The following is an 18,611-nucleotide window of genomic DNA, read 5'->3' on the forward strand; positions in this document are numbered from 1 at the left end:
ATATCACTGGTTTGCTCATTTCTATATATCTGCATTATTAGGTACATAAATTACCATATAACATACAGTATATTCAACACAAAAAAAAACAAACAGTGACAATTTGTTGTTGACAACAGACAGCTGGACATATAAAGGGCCTCATCAGTAGGGACTCATCAAACCTAAATCCGGCCCTGACAATAAACAATGTACTGCAGTCACTCACTCACTCAATCAATCAATCAGTCAATCAATCAATCAGTAGCTGAACTGGGTTCCACAGTCACACACACAAAAACGGGTCGCATCAGTTTAAGGAAATATTGGTGCATTGTTACGCTTCTGAACTCATTGATGCGGTTATACTTTTTTGTTTGTTTCCCCTTTCCAAACAAACGCAGCTCTTTCCCTCGGGAAAACCCTGCTCCCAGCTGCCAGGGCAGGGGGCGCTTGCGCCATCGGCGCAGCAGCGAGGGAGGCGCTTCGCTCTCTCTCTCCTCCGCGCAAGATCCTTTCCTTCTTGGGAAGGCGGAGCGTTTGCGGCCGCTCGCCGATCCCGGGCCGGAGGCGAAAGGCGGCTGCAGGCGAGGCTGAGCCATGGCGGCGGCGGCGGAAGCGCGCCGGGTCCTCGTGTATGGCGGCCGGGGCGCCCTGGGCTCCCAATGCGTGCGCTACTTCCGAGGGAAGAACTGGGTAAGGGCAGCAGCCCCGTGGGGACGAATCGGGGGTGCTAGGGAACAAGGTGCTCTTGGCGTTTCTGCAGATCGGCTGCGTCTGCACGGAGCGCCGTTCCCAAGCCTAACCCCTGGCTTTGCATTCCCCGGGCCTTCCCGGCGCAACGCGCAACGCGCGCGCGGGTGCGCAAAGAGCTCCATCTGCCTCGCTGCAGAAGGAGACGCGCGGCTGCTCGCTCTGCCACGGATTTGCCCGGCGGCCCTTGGTCCTGTTCCTTTCCTTAAAGGTTTTTTTATGCTCTCAGTAGACGAAGCTGCAGGTTGTCGGGCGCAGCCAGCGCTCCTTATCCCCGCGCATCCCCGAAACAGCAGTTTTACGCAGCGCGTTAAGGAATCGCAAGGGGACACTTGCAATACTTGCTGGGGTGATGGGAAGGAACAAAGGGCTCTTTCGAAATAGGGGGGAAAGCTGTCCTGCTTTTGGGCTTGAGCCTGAGGAAGTGTGCAAAGTACAGTGGTACCTCGGGTTACATACGCTTCAGGTTACAGACTCCACTAACCCAGAAATAGTGCTTCATGTTAAGAACTTTGCTTCAGGGTGAGAACAGAAACCGTGTTCCGGGGGTGCGCCGGCAGCGGGAGGCCCCATTAGCTAAACCGGTGCTTCAGGTTAAGAACAGTTTCAGGTTAAGAACGGACCTCCGGAACGAATTAAGTACTTAACCCGAGGTACCACTGTATGGGCAACATACCTGAAATAAATCTGCGATGAAAGAATTGACACTCCTCCCTGTTTCCCTTTGAAACGGTTTTAGGAAATACTTTTGTTTTCTGGTGCAAAAAAACAAAAACACGAAATAAGTACAGTAAATCGCTTTTTAAACAGAAAACTTTTTTCTTTTTAAATCAGTGGGTGGCCAGCATTGACTTGGGAGAAAACGATGAAGCGAGTGCCAATGTTGTTGTGAAAATGAGCGATTCCTTCGTTGAACAAGCAGATCAGGTAAGGTGCATGGTATTGTTTGTGCCATTTTGGAAGCAATTAAAATGAAAGCAGAAAGATGTCGGGGCAGCTTCTGGGTTGCAAAATAATAGCAGTTGCCTAAAATGAGATCCTATTTGTGTGTGAAAAGTTCTTTCCTCTTGGGAAAGACTTTCCGACAGCTTCTTCACCCTCATCAGCTTTATGAAAGGCAGCAAATTCAGTCGGTGCATTTTCTTCCATTTGCCCCATCACTAGGAGGAGCCATACTGACTTAATTTCTGCCTGCCGTGCAGCTGTTAAAGGTTCAGCTGCCAACATTAGGGCAGGGATGTAATAACTCTGGGGAACATTTAGGTGGGAACATCTTGGCTCAAGATGCTGGCTAACCCTTTCAAATGTCTGCCTGAGTTGTGTGATAACAAACTCAAGTCAAAAGCTTGGGTAGCATGAATATGTGTGTGAGTGAGAGAGAGATATATATCGTTGAAATATTTTGCGGTATATCATTTTAAATGCATGTTAAGAGAAAATAGACTGGTGATCTTGGCACACCTACGTCAACTCCCATGATTGTTTTTCTGTCGCTTGTTCTTTCTTCCTCCATATTTATTGGTTCTGTTCTAAAAAGAGGAGTCTATATTACCTCTGATTTGCTTCGAACCAGCATCCGCTGTTCTAGAAGCCCTGCCTTCTAATTTGAGGTGTGGAAGGTTTTATCAACCCAAAACCATCTTCAGGTATTGCGGTCAAACCCACCCACCCCAATCCAGGGTTGTGCATTGGAAAGAGATTTCAGGATTTGGGATTTAGTCCTGGCAAGCACTGGCTTATATTAAGGCTATTTCCATTATATTCCATTATATATACTTTCCCTGATTTCTAAAGCCTGGTTCTGAAGGTTGAACTTGACATGACAAGAGGTGGTTGTGTGTCTGTTTGTTGAATTGCCTGCCTTGCTCAAATCCTAATGCGGGTGGATCCTATTAGGATATCTTGGAACTGACACCCCCCCCCCCACTTTTTTGTCTTCACATATTTAAAGGTGACAGAAGATGTTGGAAAACTCCTGGGCGAAGAAAAAGTCGATGCTATACTTTGTGTCGCCGGTGGATGGGCTGGAGGCAGCGCGAAAGCAAAATGTAAGCGACAAACCCGTGAATGCCATGGAAGAAATCACTTCTTCTTTGTATTACGACCAGAGTTTTCAGAACGGCTTCTTTCCTTTTCGTGTGTGATCGGAAAGTCGAGTAGAGTAGCTGTGTCCAACCAATATTGAAACCTGATGGAAGTTTGTTAAATTGTTAAGCAGTTAGTATCTTGCTAAGGGTCATTTTCCTGCATTCATTTTATGATGTTTTAAACGGGGGTGTCCAAGTTGCTGTAAAGGTAAAGGTACCCCTGCCCGTACAGGCCAGTCTTGCCAGACTCTAGGGTTGTGCGCCCATCTCACTCAAGAGGCCGGGGGCCAGCGCTGTCCGAAGACACTTCCGGGTCACGTGGCCAGCGTGACAAGCTGCATCTGGCGAGCCAGAGCCGCACACGGAACGCCGTTTACCTTCCCGCTGGTAAGCTGTCCCTATTTATCTACTTGCACCCGGGAGTGCTTTCGAACTGCTAGGTTGGCAGGCGCTGGCACCGAACGACGGGAGCGCACCCCGCCGCGGGGATTCGAACCGCCGACCTTTCGATCGGCAAGTCCTAGGTGCTGAGGCTTTAACCCACAGCGCCACCCGCGTCACTTTCCTGCATTCATTTTATGATGTTTTAAGCCGGGGGTGCCCAAGTTGCTGTATCCAGATGCAGAACTGACCCTTGGCAAGCCTCTTGATTTTTCAGAAGGTGGTGGAAGGAGGTTTTCCCCCAGCACGTCATCTCCAGGCTTTGTATCCAGTGATCCCAAAACCACAACACCCTACCAGTGTTTCTCAAATTTGGGTCTCCAGAAGTTGTTGGACTACAACTCCCATCATCCCTCACCACTGGTCCTGCTGGCTAGGGATGATGGGAGTTGTAGTCCCAACAACTGCTGCAGACCCACGTTTGAGAATCCAGGCCAAAGGGCCCTATTTCGCACATTACTGCCAGGGGGAGCTTACCACCCACTTGGCCGTAGCTTGGGACCTCTGGCATGGAGGGGCCCTGCCACCCCCCTGGTTCTCATGCTGCAGCTAGAGCCTGGCAGAGAGAAATCCAGGCAGAGTCCTAACCACCACCCAGTCATCACCTTTTTTAGGGGAGTGGTAGGATTGTGCTGTTAAAGCCCAGTTAAAAGCCTTTAAAATCTTCCACCTGGAGGAAGTAATTGACTGGATTCTACCTTGTCCGTTATTGTTGCACTAGGTCAGAGGTTGGTTTGCATTGTGGACTTTGAAGCAAATAGACCAGCTGTGGCCTGGAGCTGCTTCAGATGGAGAGCTAGGCTTCTGTTGAACCAGGCCTTAACCCTGCCAGTGATCCTAAAGTTGATAAGATCCTGTTTGCTGTGTCTTTAAGAATTATTTGTGTGTGGGTTGCATTCATTGCACATGTTGGCGGAGCATGCATAAGCCCACCCAGCTCCGTTCTGTCCCGTTCTGCCCTGTTCCGGGTCCAGAAACAACCCACACATGCACAGCCGCTCATGCTTTGAACCCATGCAAAACGGGGGTTGCCTGTACTATATTTGCAAAATAAAAGGAACTCCGGTTGAAAATACCGCTTCACAGAGTCTCACAACATAAGTTCTGCACATTCTACAATCCAGTTATGTCTGGCATTTAAGGAGACCATTGGAAAATATTCTCTGTTTTTTAGTGGTTTGGTGGTCGATTCCAGGAAAAGAGTTAATGGGTTTCTAAAATCAAACCCAGGTTTTTGCATGGTACTACAAAGCACTTTCCAGTGATTATAAAAGACTTCAGGACAGGCTTTTGCACTTACATATTAGAAACATATTAGAATAGGAGACTATTCTTCAAAGAGCTAACTGATCCTAAACAGCTCCATAAGTCTCAATTATGAGTGTAATATTTCCGAGATGGTTTGTGTCTAAAAGCACTTGGCCAGTTCAAAGCATGATTTTCTTGCTCCAACAAAGTATTGGTTTTTGGAGCACATGTAAGTTTGAGCACCTCCCCCATCCCTTTTCTTCCATGCTTGGCTTCAGAGAAGACCTCCCAGTTTGGTAAGCCACAGGTTCCCTGTGACGTCTCAACCAGGCAATTGTGGTCTGTGTGCTCCATTCCAGATAGGATTTGCCAAATACATTCTGATCTTGTTTGTAAAGGTAAAGGGACCCCTGACCATTAGGTTCAGTCGTGGCCGACTCTGGGGTTGCGGTGCTCATCTCGCTTTATTGGCCGAGCGAGCCAGCGTACAGCTTCCGGGTCATGTGGCCAGCATGACTAAGCCGCTTCTGGCGGACCAGAGCAGCACACGGAAACGCCGTTTACCTTCCCGCCGGAGCGGTACCTATTTATCTACTTGCACTTTGACGTGCTTTTGAACTGCTAGGTTGGCAGGAGCAGGGACCGAGCAACGGGAGCTCACCCTGTTGCGGGGATTCGAACCGCCGACCTTCTGATCGGCAAGTCCTAGGCTCTGTGGTTAACCCACAGCGCCACCTGTGTCCCTCCGATCTTGTTTGTAGGGAATTCTTAAACCACAGTTCGGATGCCATTCATCTAGCAAACCAGGAAATCTCTGAAGCCAGGTGCGCAAGAGGAGTAGATTAAGAGAGCCGGAAGCACTTAAGCTCATTGCTCACTTCTGCTTCAGCAAACCATGGTTTGCTGGACCAGAAACATGTAGTTTAAGCCAGGCAAGTATAGAACAGAACATTGCTACATATTCCTTCCCTTTCTCTTTGGGAAGCGGGAGCTAGTGTTGGCCCCCCTGTTTTTTAGATGCAGGGCAGCTCAAATCAGAGTCTTCTGGATAATTTGGAATCTTTTATCTGGGAAGCTCACCTTAAAACATCATCCTTTCACCATATTGCTAAAATATAAACCAATGCAAGAATATAATGAAACAAACATACAGTAAAACATTAAAGAGAACAAGAAACCAACTGGTATATCTGAAGGAGTCTCTCCACCACCATTGTTCAGACACTAAGGTCCAGCTCTGAGGGCCTTCTGGTGGTTCCCTCACTGTGAGAAGTGAGGTTACAGGGAACCAGGCAGAGGGCCTTCTCAGTAGTGGCGCCTGCCCTGTGGAACGCCCTCCTGTCAGATGTCTAGGAAATAAACAACTATCTCACTTTTAGAAGACGTCTGAAGGCAGCCCTGTTTAGGGAAGTTTTTAATGTTTGATGTTTTATCATGCTTTAATATTCTGTTGGGAGCCGCCCAGAGTGACTGGGGAAACCCAGCCAGATGGGCAGGGTATTATTTATTATTTGTTGTTGTTGTTGTTGTTGTTGTTGTTACTACTACTACCAAGATTCCTCAGGAATAGGTCTCTCAAGTCACCAAGTTTTAAGCATATAGTGAAAAGAATACAAAAGATGACCAGTGAAGATCTTGCCTTCAGAAGTTAACTTTGAAGTGGGTATGGTGGGTTGTTTGTTTTTATAGTTTCTGCTGCAAAACAAGGACCTGAAATCTGACAAACTAAGGGAGATTTTCAGTTTTGAGCAAGGAATAGCACATGCTGGTTCTGTCTTGATGCCTAATGTGTCCTGGGTTTTCTCTGCTCACCAGCTTTATACAAAAATACTGACCTGATGTGGAAACAAAGTGTTTGGACGTCAACAATCTCTAGCCATTTGGCCACCAAGCACCTGAAGGAAGGGGGGTTGTTGACCCTAACAGGGGCCAAAGCAGCATTAGGTGGAACTCCAGGTAAATATCGTGGTGTGTTTTGCCAGTATTCTTTGTGGTGTCAATTATTCCCATTTGAGGAAAAACCAGCCCAGGGTCTTTCAAATTCTCTTGTCCTGCAATGTGTCTGTTGACTAGCTGTTGAGGTCTTTTCAGAGGACATTTTGACACCTGTAAGGGAATCCACACTTGAGAGCCACAATCTAGAGAAATTTGGGGGGTGAAAAAGCACACTGTTATTTCTAAGTTGTGAGACACAATAAAACTAGGCTGCTGTTTTATTTCTTCAAAATGAGTGGCAGCTCTGCTTGTTTACAATGGATCCTACCTTTAACCTGCCTTCTTCAAAGACCAATGGCCTTCAACCCTCTGTCAATAGTTACAAATGTTCCTGGTCCATTTCGTAACTATTGACACAGAAAAGTGTGTGGAAATTGGACAATATTCACTGCTAGCTATAATCTGAGCAGACCCACTGAAATCAGTGAACTTTAGTCTATTGGTATAAATCAGTCTGTTCTGAGTATGACTTAACATTGGATGTCAGTCACAGGACATCTGTGTACTCTGCATTAAAAAATCAAACTTCTAACCATGGAATCCAAATCTTGCATCAGAAACGATGAATTCTGTGACCTGAATAAATTATGTAAGCTGAACAGGTTTGCTTAATTTATTCTGCTTTCGGCAATCATCACAAGTGGCAGAGTGTAGGGCAGGGGTCAGCAAACTTACTGCGCCTTGGGCCGGTGTCTCCAGCGCTGATTGCGCAGAGGGCAGGGGAGCGTGTGCCAATACGCATGTGCACATGCTTTTTCCGGCGCACTTCCGGGTCAGAGGAGCACTGGAAACAACGCTTGCGCATGCGCAATTAACGCTTGCATACGCAGAACCTATTTCCAGTGCTCCCTCTGACCCGGAAGTGGACAGCTGCGCAGTGCAGCGCCGGTAAGAGCAGGCGACGGGGGTCGCTGTGGGCCGGATAAACGAGTGCCTCGGGCCTTATCCGGCCCGTGGTCCTTAGTTTGGGGACCTGACCACCTGCCCCTGGAAATGGTACAGCTGGGATTGACACTTTGTTGTACATATAATGAAAATGGGGAAAGAAGATAAACAGGTGGGCTTCAATGGGAACCCCTCTCTGAGGTAGTAACTTGTGTTTGGGTACATGTGAGGGCCAGCATTATGGGATGTTCCTTCATACCAAGCCCACACCTCCAAGAAAACCTTTCAGATAAAAAAATCTATCCTGCAAAGAAGGAGTCTTTCCCTGGCATGCTGGATGTTTATGGGCAGGGAATTGAAAAAATTAAGGCAACCCTATAATCTACAGGCACAACTCATGTTGGCACTGTGTACCATAGTTGGCATATCTGAAGGCAAGTGGCTATTGGAGACCAAAACTGCTGAGAGTTTCCAGCGACAAACCTTTTCAGTAGATCGTCATGATAAATGCTTTGATGAAAGTTGTGAAGAGTCCGATGTAATTTGTTCCCTTCAGTTCCTTTATCAGAGGGTAAAGGTAAAGGGACCCCTGATCATTAGGTCCAGTCATGGCCGACTCTGGGGTTGCGGTGCTCATCTCGCTTTATTGGCCGAGGGAGCCGGCGTACAGCTTCCGGGTCCTGCGGCCAGCATGACTAAGCCACTTCTGGTGAACCAGAGCAGTGCATGGAAACGCCGTTTACCTTCCCACCGGAGCGGTACCTATTTATCTACTTGCAGTTGATGTGCTTTCGAACTGCTAAGTTGGCAGGAGCAGGGACTGAGCAACAGGAGCTCACCCCGTTGCAGGGATTCGAATCGCCAACCTTCTGATCGGCAAGTCCCAGGCTCTGTGGTTTAACCCACAGCGCCACCCGCGTCCCTTATCAGAGGGTATTGGCTCTAATAAACTGGGTGGTCATTTTCAGTCACATAGTTCTGATTGTAGTCTTGCTGCTTATTTGTGTCACTGTTTTCCTGAAGCTTGAACCCTGGAAAGTTTGTGTCAGGAGCCTCTTTCCCCTACCAACAATCCCTGACAGTCCCCCCCCCCCCCCCGTAGCAGTCTGAAGTGGTACAGTCCTGGGACAGAGACTTTTGGGGCTTCAGCAGCAACTAGGTTTTGCTCCCACTGTTTCTTGGCTGACTTTCTTGTTGCAAAATTACAGCTGCGCCAGCCACTAGTGACCCACTGCTCATAGAGGTGCCACGCAGCAGCTTCCGAAAACAGTGGACTGCTGGGATAATAATAATAAATAATAAATTTTATTTATACCCCGCCCTCCCCAGCCAAAGCTGGGCTCAGGGCGGCTAACAACAATCAAAATAACCCAACATTCTAAAAACCTTTCATTATAAAAAATTAATTAAAATAAAATTCATGGCAACCATTAAGCAAGATTCTGTGCAGATTGCCAGAGGAGGGGGTCAGGCTGCGCCCTGACCAAAGGCCTGGTGGAACAGCTCTGTCTTGCAGGCCCTGCAGAAAGATGTCAGGTCCCGCAGGGCCTTAGTCTCTTGTGATAGAGCGTTCCACCAGATCGGAGCTGCGGCCGAGAAGGCCCTGGCTCTAGTTGAGGCCAGCCTAACATCTCTGAGGCCTGGGATCTTCAGGATATTTTTATTTGAAGACCGTAAGTTCCTCTGTGGGACATACCAGGAGAGGCGGTCCTGTAGGTACGAGGGTCCTAGGCCGTATAGGGCTTTAAAGTTTAAAACCAGCACCTTAAACCTGATCCTGTACTCCACCGGGAGCCAGTGCAGCTGGTATAGTACCGGATGAATGTGATCTCGCAGCGACGACCCCATAAGGAGTCTCGCTGCGGCATTCTGCACCCGCTGGAGTTTCTGGGTCAGTCTCAAGGGCAGCCCCACGTAGAGCGAGTTACAATAATCCAGTCTGGAGGTGACCGTCGCGTGGATCACAGTGGCTAGGTCAGGGCGAGAGAGATAAGGAGCCAACTGCTTTTTGATGAATCCTCAAAATTGTACCACATTAGACGGCTCCCTTCCAGAAGCCAGAAAAGTTTGGGTTTATTCTCCTGATGTACTGTGAAACGGTGACAACATTTTGGTGTCTTGTTCAAACAGTTCTGCTTCCTAACTCTTTTATCGCACAAAGCTGATGTTTTCTTCCTTTTGTTTTAGGAATGATAGGTTATGGCATGGCCAAAGGAGCAGTCCATCAGCTTTGCCAGAGCCTCTCGGGTACAAACAGTGGGCTGCCACCGGGGTCTGCCGCGGTTGCCATTCTCCCGTAAGTGGTGGCATTTTCATCCACACAGCACCCTCTGCTTTAGGTTTTTTCATATGCCCCGTTTGTGCCATGTTGAAGAAGCAACCTCTGAAATCAGTGGTTTGCAGTCTACGTGAACTCTTGGCCTGTCAACTCAAAATTGCAATTGCTTGAGAATCGTGGACAAGGGATAGATTCATGCCGTTTAACTTTTACATTTCATTAACGTTAAATTTCCCTCTGATGAAAGCAAATACTTTTAATTTGAATGTGTTGGATTTCTCTCTCTGTATCTCTCCCTCTCTTTCTCTTTTCTTGTTTTGAAATAATTTATAATTTGAGTGGTATAGTTGCTAAGGGACCAAACTACAGATTGGGAAGTCCTGCTTCTGATCTTGAACTCTTAACAGGACTTTAGGCAACCATGTAAGCATGGGTCAGATTGCAGCCCTAATTCTTATGTCCTGTTTATGGGGCCATGAATGCATGTGTTAATTGTGTTCATACCTGGGTGGTCATTATTCAAAATGCACTTTTTAGAGTATGTATGTTGCTGCTATCAGAATAATAATAATAATAATAATAATAATAATAATAATAATTTTTAAAATTTATATCCTGCCCTCCCCAGCAGAAGCCGGGCTCAGAGCGGCTAACAACAGTAAAATGATAAAACATTCTAAAATCAGTTCATTATAAAATCAGTTCAAATCAAATTAATGGCAACCATTGGGCTAGAGTTCTGAGAGGATTGCCAAAGGAGTCAGGCTGTGCCCTGACCAAAGGCCTGGTGGAACAGCCCTGCGGAAAGATGTCAAGTCCCGCAGGGCCCTAGTCTCTTGTGACAGAGCGTTCCACCAGATCGGAGCCACAGCTGAAAAACCCTGGCTCTGGTTGAGGCCAGCCTAACCTCTCTGTGGCCTGGGGCCTCCAAGATGTTTTTGTTTGAAGACTGTAAGTTCCTCTGTGGGACATACCAGGAGAGGCGGCCCCGTAGGTACGAGGGTCCTAGGCCGTATAGGGCTATGAAGGTTAAAACCAGCACCTTAAACCTGATCCTGTACTCCACCGGGAGCCAGTGCAGCTGGTATAGCACCGGGTTAATGTCATCTTGCAGCGAGGACCCCGTAAGGAGTCTCGCCGCGGCATTCTGCACCCGCTGGAGTTTCTGGGTCAGTCTCAAGGGCAGCCCCACGTAGAGCGAGTTACAATAATCCAGAATAAGGTTGAAGTTTCAGTCTGATGCTTTCCTTTGAAAACGGTATTTAATTAGCACCTGAAATCAGTGGCACCTATTCCTGGGCACCTGTTTGAGGACCGCAGCCATAGTGTATTTATATAGCAGTGACATGATGCTGACCATCTGATGTTCAAACGGCATGTAACAATCATGCATGTGAGAGACTGTCCTAGGTGGGATGCTGCAAAGCAGCTTTGGAAAACAGTGGACCCTCTGGATACAAACTTAATTCATCCCAGGGGTCCGTACTTACCCCAAAAAGACTGTATCCGGAGGCGCCGCTTCTGTGCACATGCGCGGTGCAATAGAGCGCTTATGTGCATGCACGCGTGGCGAAACCCAGAAGTACAGACGTCTGGGTTTGCCGCGTTCATAACTCGAAATTACGTTACCCGAAGGTAACGTAACCCGAGGTACCACTGTAGATGATGTTATTCACAGGAGCAGTTGGAAGAGGTGCCTAATCTTTTCCCAGCCACTATTTGTGTGAGACGTCATTTTGCCTGTGGATAATAGATGCTTGCACGCAAGTGAGAAATACGTATTGCTCAAAAGTGCGCAGTCAGTTTCAGCACAGTCACCGAGAAGGCGAGATCTTAATAAAAAGAGCAATCTCCACCTTCCACTGTCCTCAACGTTCTGCGTGCGTTGTGACGGAGAAGAAATGCAGGCAGCATTTATCAGATGCAGCAGTCTACAACTGAGGAGCTTATCTTTCTTTGCCCCAGGGTTACCTTGGATACACCAATGAACAGGAAATCTATGCCTGATGCGGATGTCAGCTCCTGGACACCGTTAGATTTCATTGCCGAGTGAGTAAACAGAGGCTTCCTTGCTCAACAGCTGCTGCTTTAGGGCACTGCTTTAGGGCGTCCAGGTCGCCTGTGCCTTCAAATTCTGGAGTGCAGATCCCCAGTCACTGGAAGTTAAATGCCCTTCTGTGAAGTGGAAGCGGCTGAACATGGCTTGGGAGAGTGATTCTGAAAGGATGGGTTGTGGGAATTGATTCAGCTCAAAATCGCCTTTATGGCCTGTGCATAGGCAGCAGCATCAGGGGGGATAAAAATAACTGATTTTAAGAAAAAAAATCCCCAAAAATCAGATTTTTAAAAAATTTAAATCGGATATTTAAAATAAAATACTTTTGGATGAAAAATCTTTCTAAATATAGTTTTCTAGTTAGGTTATATTATAGTCCAAAGGCTATTCATCAGGAAATAAGGATTTGTTTAAAGTTTTTTATGGGTGCTAAAACTCAGTCTAAGGTTTTGGTTTTTTTAAAAAAAAAGTTTAACCACATCAGTTAACAAACATGGATACATATGCTATAATGTTATTGCTTTAGTTAAATAAATTGTTTAAATTGTTATTAAGGAAATGGTTATTTTTCTCCTTCCAATAAAGTACAGCAGAAAAGTTGTCCAAACATAAACAGTTAACTTATTAAACCTCACAATAATTTCATAATTATCTATCTTACGTATTTATAATAGTATAACCAAATCAGTAATTTTTGATATAACTGTAAAAACTACTCTGAAAATGTATTATTCCAAAAATGAAACCTTCATCTGGTTGTAAATATTAAGATTATACCAGCAAGAATGAGTCTTCCTGTAAATAAAAAAAAAAAAGGAGGGGGGAGAAAAGAAAAAAGCTTTAAATCAAGTCTTACTGACTGGTGATTTAAATCATGATTTTAAATCGTGATTTAAATCGATTTGATTTAAATAAAATCCACCCTGGGCAGTACGAATCAAGAACGCTGCCTAGTCCTGTTTGGTGCCTTCAGAGGTGGCCCCATGTAGAACGCATTGCAGTAATCTAACCTAGAGGTTACCAGACTGTAGACAACAGCAGCTAGGCTGTCCCTGTCCAGCTACGTCCCAGCTGAAGTTGGTGGAAGGCACTCTGAGCCTTCAAGGCCATTTGTACTTAGAGTGGACTCAGCCCCCAACTGAAACATCCCGAAGCAAGCTGCAGTCTCTCAAACTCATTTCCCGGCAAAGGGGAATAATAACGGCTTGCTTTCTTGCGGCAGAAATAATAATAATAAATTAAAATAAATATAAGTTACTCAGTTTACCAGGCCAGTCAAGCTGAGGCAAAGCAGGTCTGGGCTTGGTCAGGGCCTCAGGTGGGTTCCGTGGCAGAAGAAAGGTGGGATATAAATGTATAAGAGAGAATAAAGAATGGATAGATGTTGAATATTCTAAAATGACAAGGTTGGGACTGCAGTCCTAAGCACTTGCTAGGGAGCCAGCTCCTTTGAACATTGGATTTACTTCTGGGTAACATGCATAGAACTGCAGTATGAAAATGTATTTTTGTTGGACACAAAATCTCTGACCTGAGAAGCTTCTACACTATTTTTTTTTTAAGCAGTTCAAATACAGCGGTTCTCAACCTATGGGTCCCCAGATGTTGTTGGACTACAACTCCCATCATCCCTGAGCTTTGGCCTTGCTAGCTAGGGGTGATGGGAGTTGTAGTTCAACAACATCTGGGGACCCACAGGTTGAGAAAGGCTGGTTTATAACGAGAAGCTTTAGGACAAGCTTCCTCAACCTGGGCCCTCCAGATGTTTTTGGCCTACAACTCCCATGATCCCTAGCTAGCAGGACCAGTGGTCAGGGATGATGGGAATTGTAGTCTCAAAACATCGGGAAGGCCGAGGTTGAGGCAGCCTGCTTTAGGAATTGAATTAATTCACAAAATGTTGATCTCTGTTTTTGACAGAACCTTTTATGACTGGATCACTGGAAAAAACCGTCCATGTTCTGGGAGTCTGATCCAAGTAGTAACCACAGGAGGAAAGACGGAGCTGTCTGCTTCTCATCTCTGAGCGGTCATACGTGCAAACAGCAGTGAAGTGGAGATGCAAAGTGTGTGTGTGTGTGTTTGTGCAGTCTTCTCCTTCTGCCAGTAAAGTGGTCTTATTTGTCGAGCAAGACCTGAGGTCATATTTGTGTTGCTTGATGTTAGCCAGACGCACTTAATTATCCAAAGGTACAAAGCGCCTTGTGAATCAGGGCTGTGAATTTGAAGATTCACTGATGGCCTCGCTGCAGCATTTTCTACAGAATTATGCCGAGTCTTAAGAAAAGCAAACAGTGAGCAGTAAAATTGTGTTTTAATTATATGAAATGCATATATTTCACTGTTGCAGAAGTTCTGCTGCCTTGGGGTATCCACCACACACTTGAATGCTGCCTAGGTAGTCAATTTCGTCAGGTGTAATTATGAACCGTCACATCAACACAGACCAAACATACTGTCTTTCCTCTTGGATGTTGTGTGATACCGTATTTTTCGCCCTACAGGGCGCACTGGCCCATAGGACAAACCTCATTTTTGGGGGGAGGGGGGGGGAAATGAATAAACCCCCCCCCCCAGCCACGGGGCTGGGGCGGGGGAAGCCCGAGCTTCCCCCGATCCCAGCCCCCAGAACAGGCTGCTATCCACAAGCCTTGCGAGCCCGCGGAAACTCCCCCCGGGCGTGCAAGGCTTGCGGACACCTGCGCGAAGCACAGGGCGTCCTCCGGAGGGCGCCCCATGCTTCGGGCTGCAGGCTGCTGCCCGCAAGCCTTGCGAGCCCGCAGGAACTCCCGCCGGGCGTGCAAGGCTTGCGGATAGCTTCCTGAAGCCTGGAGAGCGAGAGGGGTCGGTGCGCACCGACGCCTCTCGCTCTCCAGGCTTCAGCGAAAGCCTGCATTCGCCCCATAGGACGCACACACATTTCCCCTTCATTTTTGGAGGGGCAAAAGTGCGTCCTCTAGGGTGAAGAATACGGTAAATCAAGAAGAGCCATTGAAATCTGTGGGACAAAACATACAATTGACCGTATTGGTTGTAAATTGTACCACAGCAAGCTGTTGTCTGTGTTGCGGGAGGTGGCTGTGTTGAATTGCTCCTCTACCTGAACAGACCTCTCGCTAAACAATACACATACAACACACGTGTGCGCAGAGCTTTTCCCTCGAGAAAATATCCAGCCATTTATCCCCTACTCTCAACTACGCAGGGAGCTGTTTGTAAGCGACGAGGTTGAATGAGGAAACATTATTTTGCCTTAAAAGCTATTCAGCACAGTCAATACAGTTCAGACCTTTCCCAAAAGGGAGCCAGATCACCAAAGCTATGGGGAAGATTTTGTGGGATGAGGTGGGGAATAGGTTGTCGTCCAAAGCCTTATTGTACAAATAGATGTAGCTGGATGTTTGCTTATGGTATATACAGCAACATCACCTTCAATCAGCTGTGAGCACCAACCAGCAAACCGCTTCATTGCTTGTCATGCACATTATGCCTCTTGTAATTTCATACGGTGATTTTTAAAAGTGCTCTAAAATAGCCCCAGTTGCGGATATTGCCATATATTGAATTTTGTCCTCAATAAACTTGTTGTTTAGAAGCCCGCAATTTGTACTTTTTATGTGGTCTCTTATGTACTCTTACATCAAATGCTGTCAGTTTTTCTCTCCAAAGCAAGTCGTGGGCCTTCACTGACCCCTCCTTTGAATAGATGGACAGCCTAGTACAGGAATCTGCAACAAAGGTGCTAGACCTCAAGATTTAGATAACTGGAGCAAAGGGCATTTGCGCCAGCAAAACTTCATTTTCTCTTAAGGAACTGCGTCTGCTTCTGAACACTAGATTTGCTCAGCCTCTTCTGCTGTTTTCCTTGATATCTGAATTTGTTTACTCCAATTTTCCAGGGTGTTGTTTTTTGCCAAGGCTGCCTGTTGGCTTGTACATCCCTTAATTTAAATGTAAAGGGACCCCTGACCATTAGGTCCAGTCGTGACTGACGTGGTTGCGGCGCTCATCTTGCTTTATTGGCCAAGGGAGCCAGCGCACAGCTTCCGAGTCATGTGGTCAGCATGACTAAGCCGCTTCTGGCGAAACCAGAGCAGTGCAAGGAAACACCGTTTACCTTCCCGCTGGAGCGGTACCTATTTATCTACTTGCACTTTGAAGTGCTTTTCAAACTGCTAGGTTGGCAGGAGCAGGGACCAAGAAACGGGAGCTCACCCCGTCGCGGGGATTAGAACAGCCGACCTTCTGATCGGCAAGTCCTAGGCTCTGTGGTTTAACCCACAGCGGCACCCGCATCCCACATCCCTTGATTACTTGCGGCTTAAGGTATCAACCAATTCTGCTGAAAAGCATGGTATTTGAGGTGAATGTCTACAACTATGTTGTTATAATAAAGTAGATTTGTGTGTGCAAATCAGGGCATTAGGATTCCTCCACCCCCAGAACAAAGGGAATGGCTTCCTGAAGCCCATATTCAATCTCTACATGCCTTGGTTAGAGTCCACCTCATACCATTTTCCTGAGATTTTTTTGGGCCTTTGAAAATGGACTGCCATGTTGTCTTACACAGACTCCAACATGGGTTTTCATGGGTTTGTCCCTGTGTTCATTCAGTCTCTGACAACACATTCACATGTCATCTACTAAAAACTTCCCTTCTGACGGTTACACCCTTTGTATTTTATGATGGACCTTTTCTGTAAGAGCAAATACCACACATGGTGGCATTTTAGTGAATCCTTTATATCCAGATGAGATCTGAAAGAGGGATTAGAGTTACATGCCACGGCAGATTTTATGGCAATTGAGGTCTTAAAATTGAACAGTTGGTTTTCTATAATTCCATTGCAAAGTATAGGAAGCCATTACCAAGCGATGGGGGGCGGGGGGTGGGGGGCGGGCGGAGTGGTCCTCATAGAGAATAACAGCCAATGGCAACATTTAGTTTTTACTGGGCATTCAACCTCTGTCACTATAGCTGTGGTGTAGAGCAGTGAAGGCTGTAAACTGGGAAATCAACAGATAATTTTGGGTACTAAACAACTCTTCACATCACCCTCCCATGTAATATGGGTTTAATAACTGCCTGCCATACAGGACTGTTGTAGAGTTTACTGAGATAATCTCCACACCCCACCCCAGTTTAAAAAACCGCATCTAGCAAATCAAGTCCATCAAATCAAGTCCATCAAATCAAGTCCATCGAGTCCAACTCCCTGCTTGGCAGGGGGTTGGACTCGATGGCCCTTGTGGTCTCTTCCAACTCTATGATTCTATGATTCTAAGTGGTGGCAATAGTAATAGAGAACTGGAGACCAGCCTCTTGCATAGAGATTGCCTCTGGATTTTGGGCATCACTGCCAGAAATTGCCCAGGCATGAAAGAAAGCCTCTATTTCACTCCTGTCATCCAAGTAAGGCAGGAATGTCCAAGAGTCCATTTTGGGAGCCTAATCCAGCCCACTGGTTGGTTTAATGCAGCCCCTGTGTGTTTATTTCCTGGGGTAAGATCCTAAAAAAACCTCAACAACTTCAATCCTAGAAAAAGCTCAACAACTTCAATCCTTAAAGGTCAACAACTTTGGTCGGCCCTCATGGCCCTTCACTTCATCAAATCTGGCCCTCTGAATACCACTGAAGTAAGGGAAGGGAAATGGGCTGAACAAATTTTAAAATAGAAGAGGAAAAGGGGAATGTGCATTCACACACACACACACACACACAGCAGTGGAAGTTCCATAATTGCCGTATTTTTCGCTCTATAAGACGCACCTAGTTTTAGAGGGGGAGTTTTAGAGGGATAGCCACTCCGGAGGCTTCAGGCGGCTATCCCTGAAGCCAGGAGAGCAAGAGGGATCAGCTGCGCTCCAGAGGCTTCGTGTTGCTTTCGCTGAAGCCATGGAGCGCAGTGACAGCAGCGAGAATATTAATGGCTCAGAAATGGAAGCAAGAGGAGCTACCTACACTAGAAGAATGGAGAATGAAGATGATGGACTTTGCAGAACTTGATAGACTGACAGGAAGAATTCGAAATCGACGAGATCAGAGATTTACAGAAGATTGCGGAAAGTTTACAGAGTATATGCATAATTTAAGTGAAAAACAAATAACGCTTGTAAGCTTTAATGAAACTCTGTAAAAAGAACTGTTAGAATATGAGTAAAACAAGACTTAATTTATAAAATAATAGATGGAAGGTTTTAGAAATGTGTAAGAAATTAAGAAGGGAAGGAGTATCAGTCAAGTTGAGGGAAGTCAAAAAAAGAATGGATGTAAAAAAAGATGTATGAATTGTATTAATTTTTTATTGGAAAACTGAATAAAAATTATTTATATATATATATATATATAGAGAGAGAGAGAGAGAGAGAGAGAAGCCATGGAGCCTGCATTTGCTCCATAAGACGCACACACATTTCCCCTTTTTAGGAGGGGAAAAGTGCATCTTACAGAGCAAAAAATACGGTACATTGTAGGTATTTGGTACATTAAATCTAGCCTTCCAAGCAAGCATGCATAGTATCATAGAATCATAGAGTTGGAAGAGACCACAAGGGTCATCGAGTCCAACCCCCTGCCATAGTATTCGAATGACTGTCTGTGCAGACTTTTGGTGGGCTGAGCCAATGGTCATAGGATCGTGTAGGATCTAGTTGAGATTTCTGCACTGCAGTGGATTGGAGTAGATGACTCTGAAGATGCATTCCAGCTCTACAATTCTCTGTTTCTCTCTGTCTACAGATCCTTCCATGTCATTTTAAGGAATTCTGTTAAACCGCGCAGTGACACCTTGTGGTCAAAAATGCATTTTAAGTAAAAACAAAAGCAGTTCTAATGGGATGTGGATTAGTATGTGCAAACATGGGCTGAAGTCAATGGGATTTGAGTAG

At 46.1% G+C, this 18,611-nt stretch overlaps 1 protein-coding gene across 1 annotated transcript; it reads left to right on the forward strand.

Moving 5' to 3' along the window:
* Positions 1–422: 422 nt before the first annotated feature.
* On the forward strand, positions 423–15,325 carry QDPR (quinoid dihydropteridine reductase). Its single transcript, XM_083458492.1, has 8 exons — positions 423–675; positions 1,567–1,659; positions 2,684–2,780; positions 6,324–6,464; positions 9,576–9,684; positions 11,632–11,715; positions 13,643–14,200; positions 14,683–15,325. The coding sequence occupies exons 1-7, from the start codon at positions 580–582 to the stop codon at positions 13,746–13,748; spliced, it is 726 nt and encodes a 241-aa protein (XP_083314618.1). The 5' UTR covers positions 423–579; the 3' UTR covers positions 13,749–14,200; positions 14,683–15,325.
* Positions 15,326–18,611: the final 3,286 nt, after the last annotated feature.

Source organism: Podarcis tiliguerta, assembly GCF_965153285.1.
Source record: "Podarcis tiliguerta genome assembly, chromosome: 9".
In the NCBI taxonomy this organism is placed as follows: Eukaryota; Metazoa; Chordata; class Lepidosauria; order Squamata; family Lacertidae; genus Podarcis; species Podarcis tiliguerta.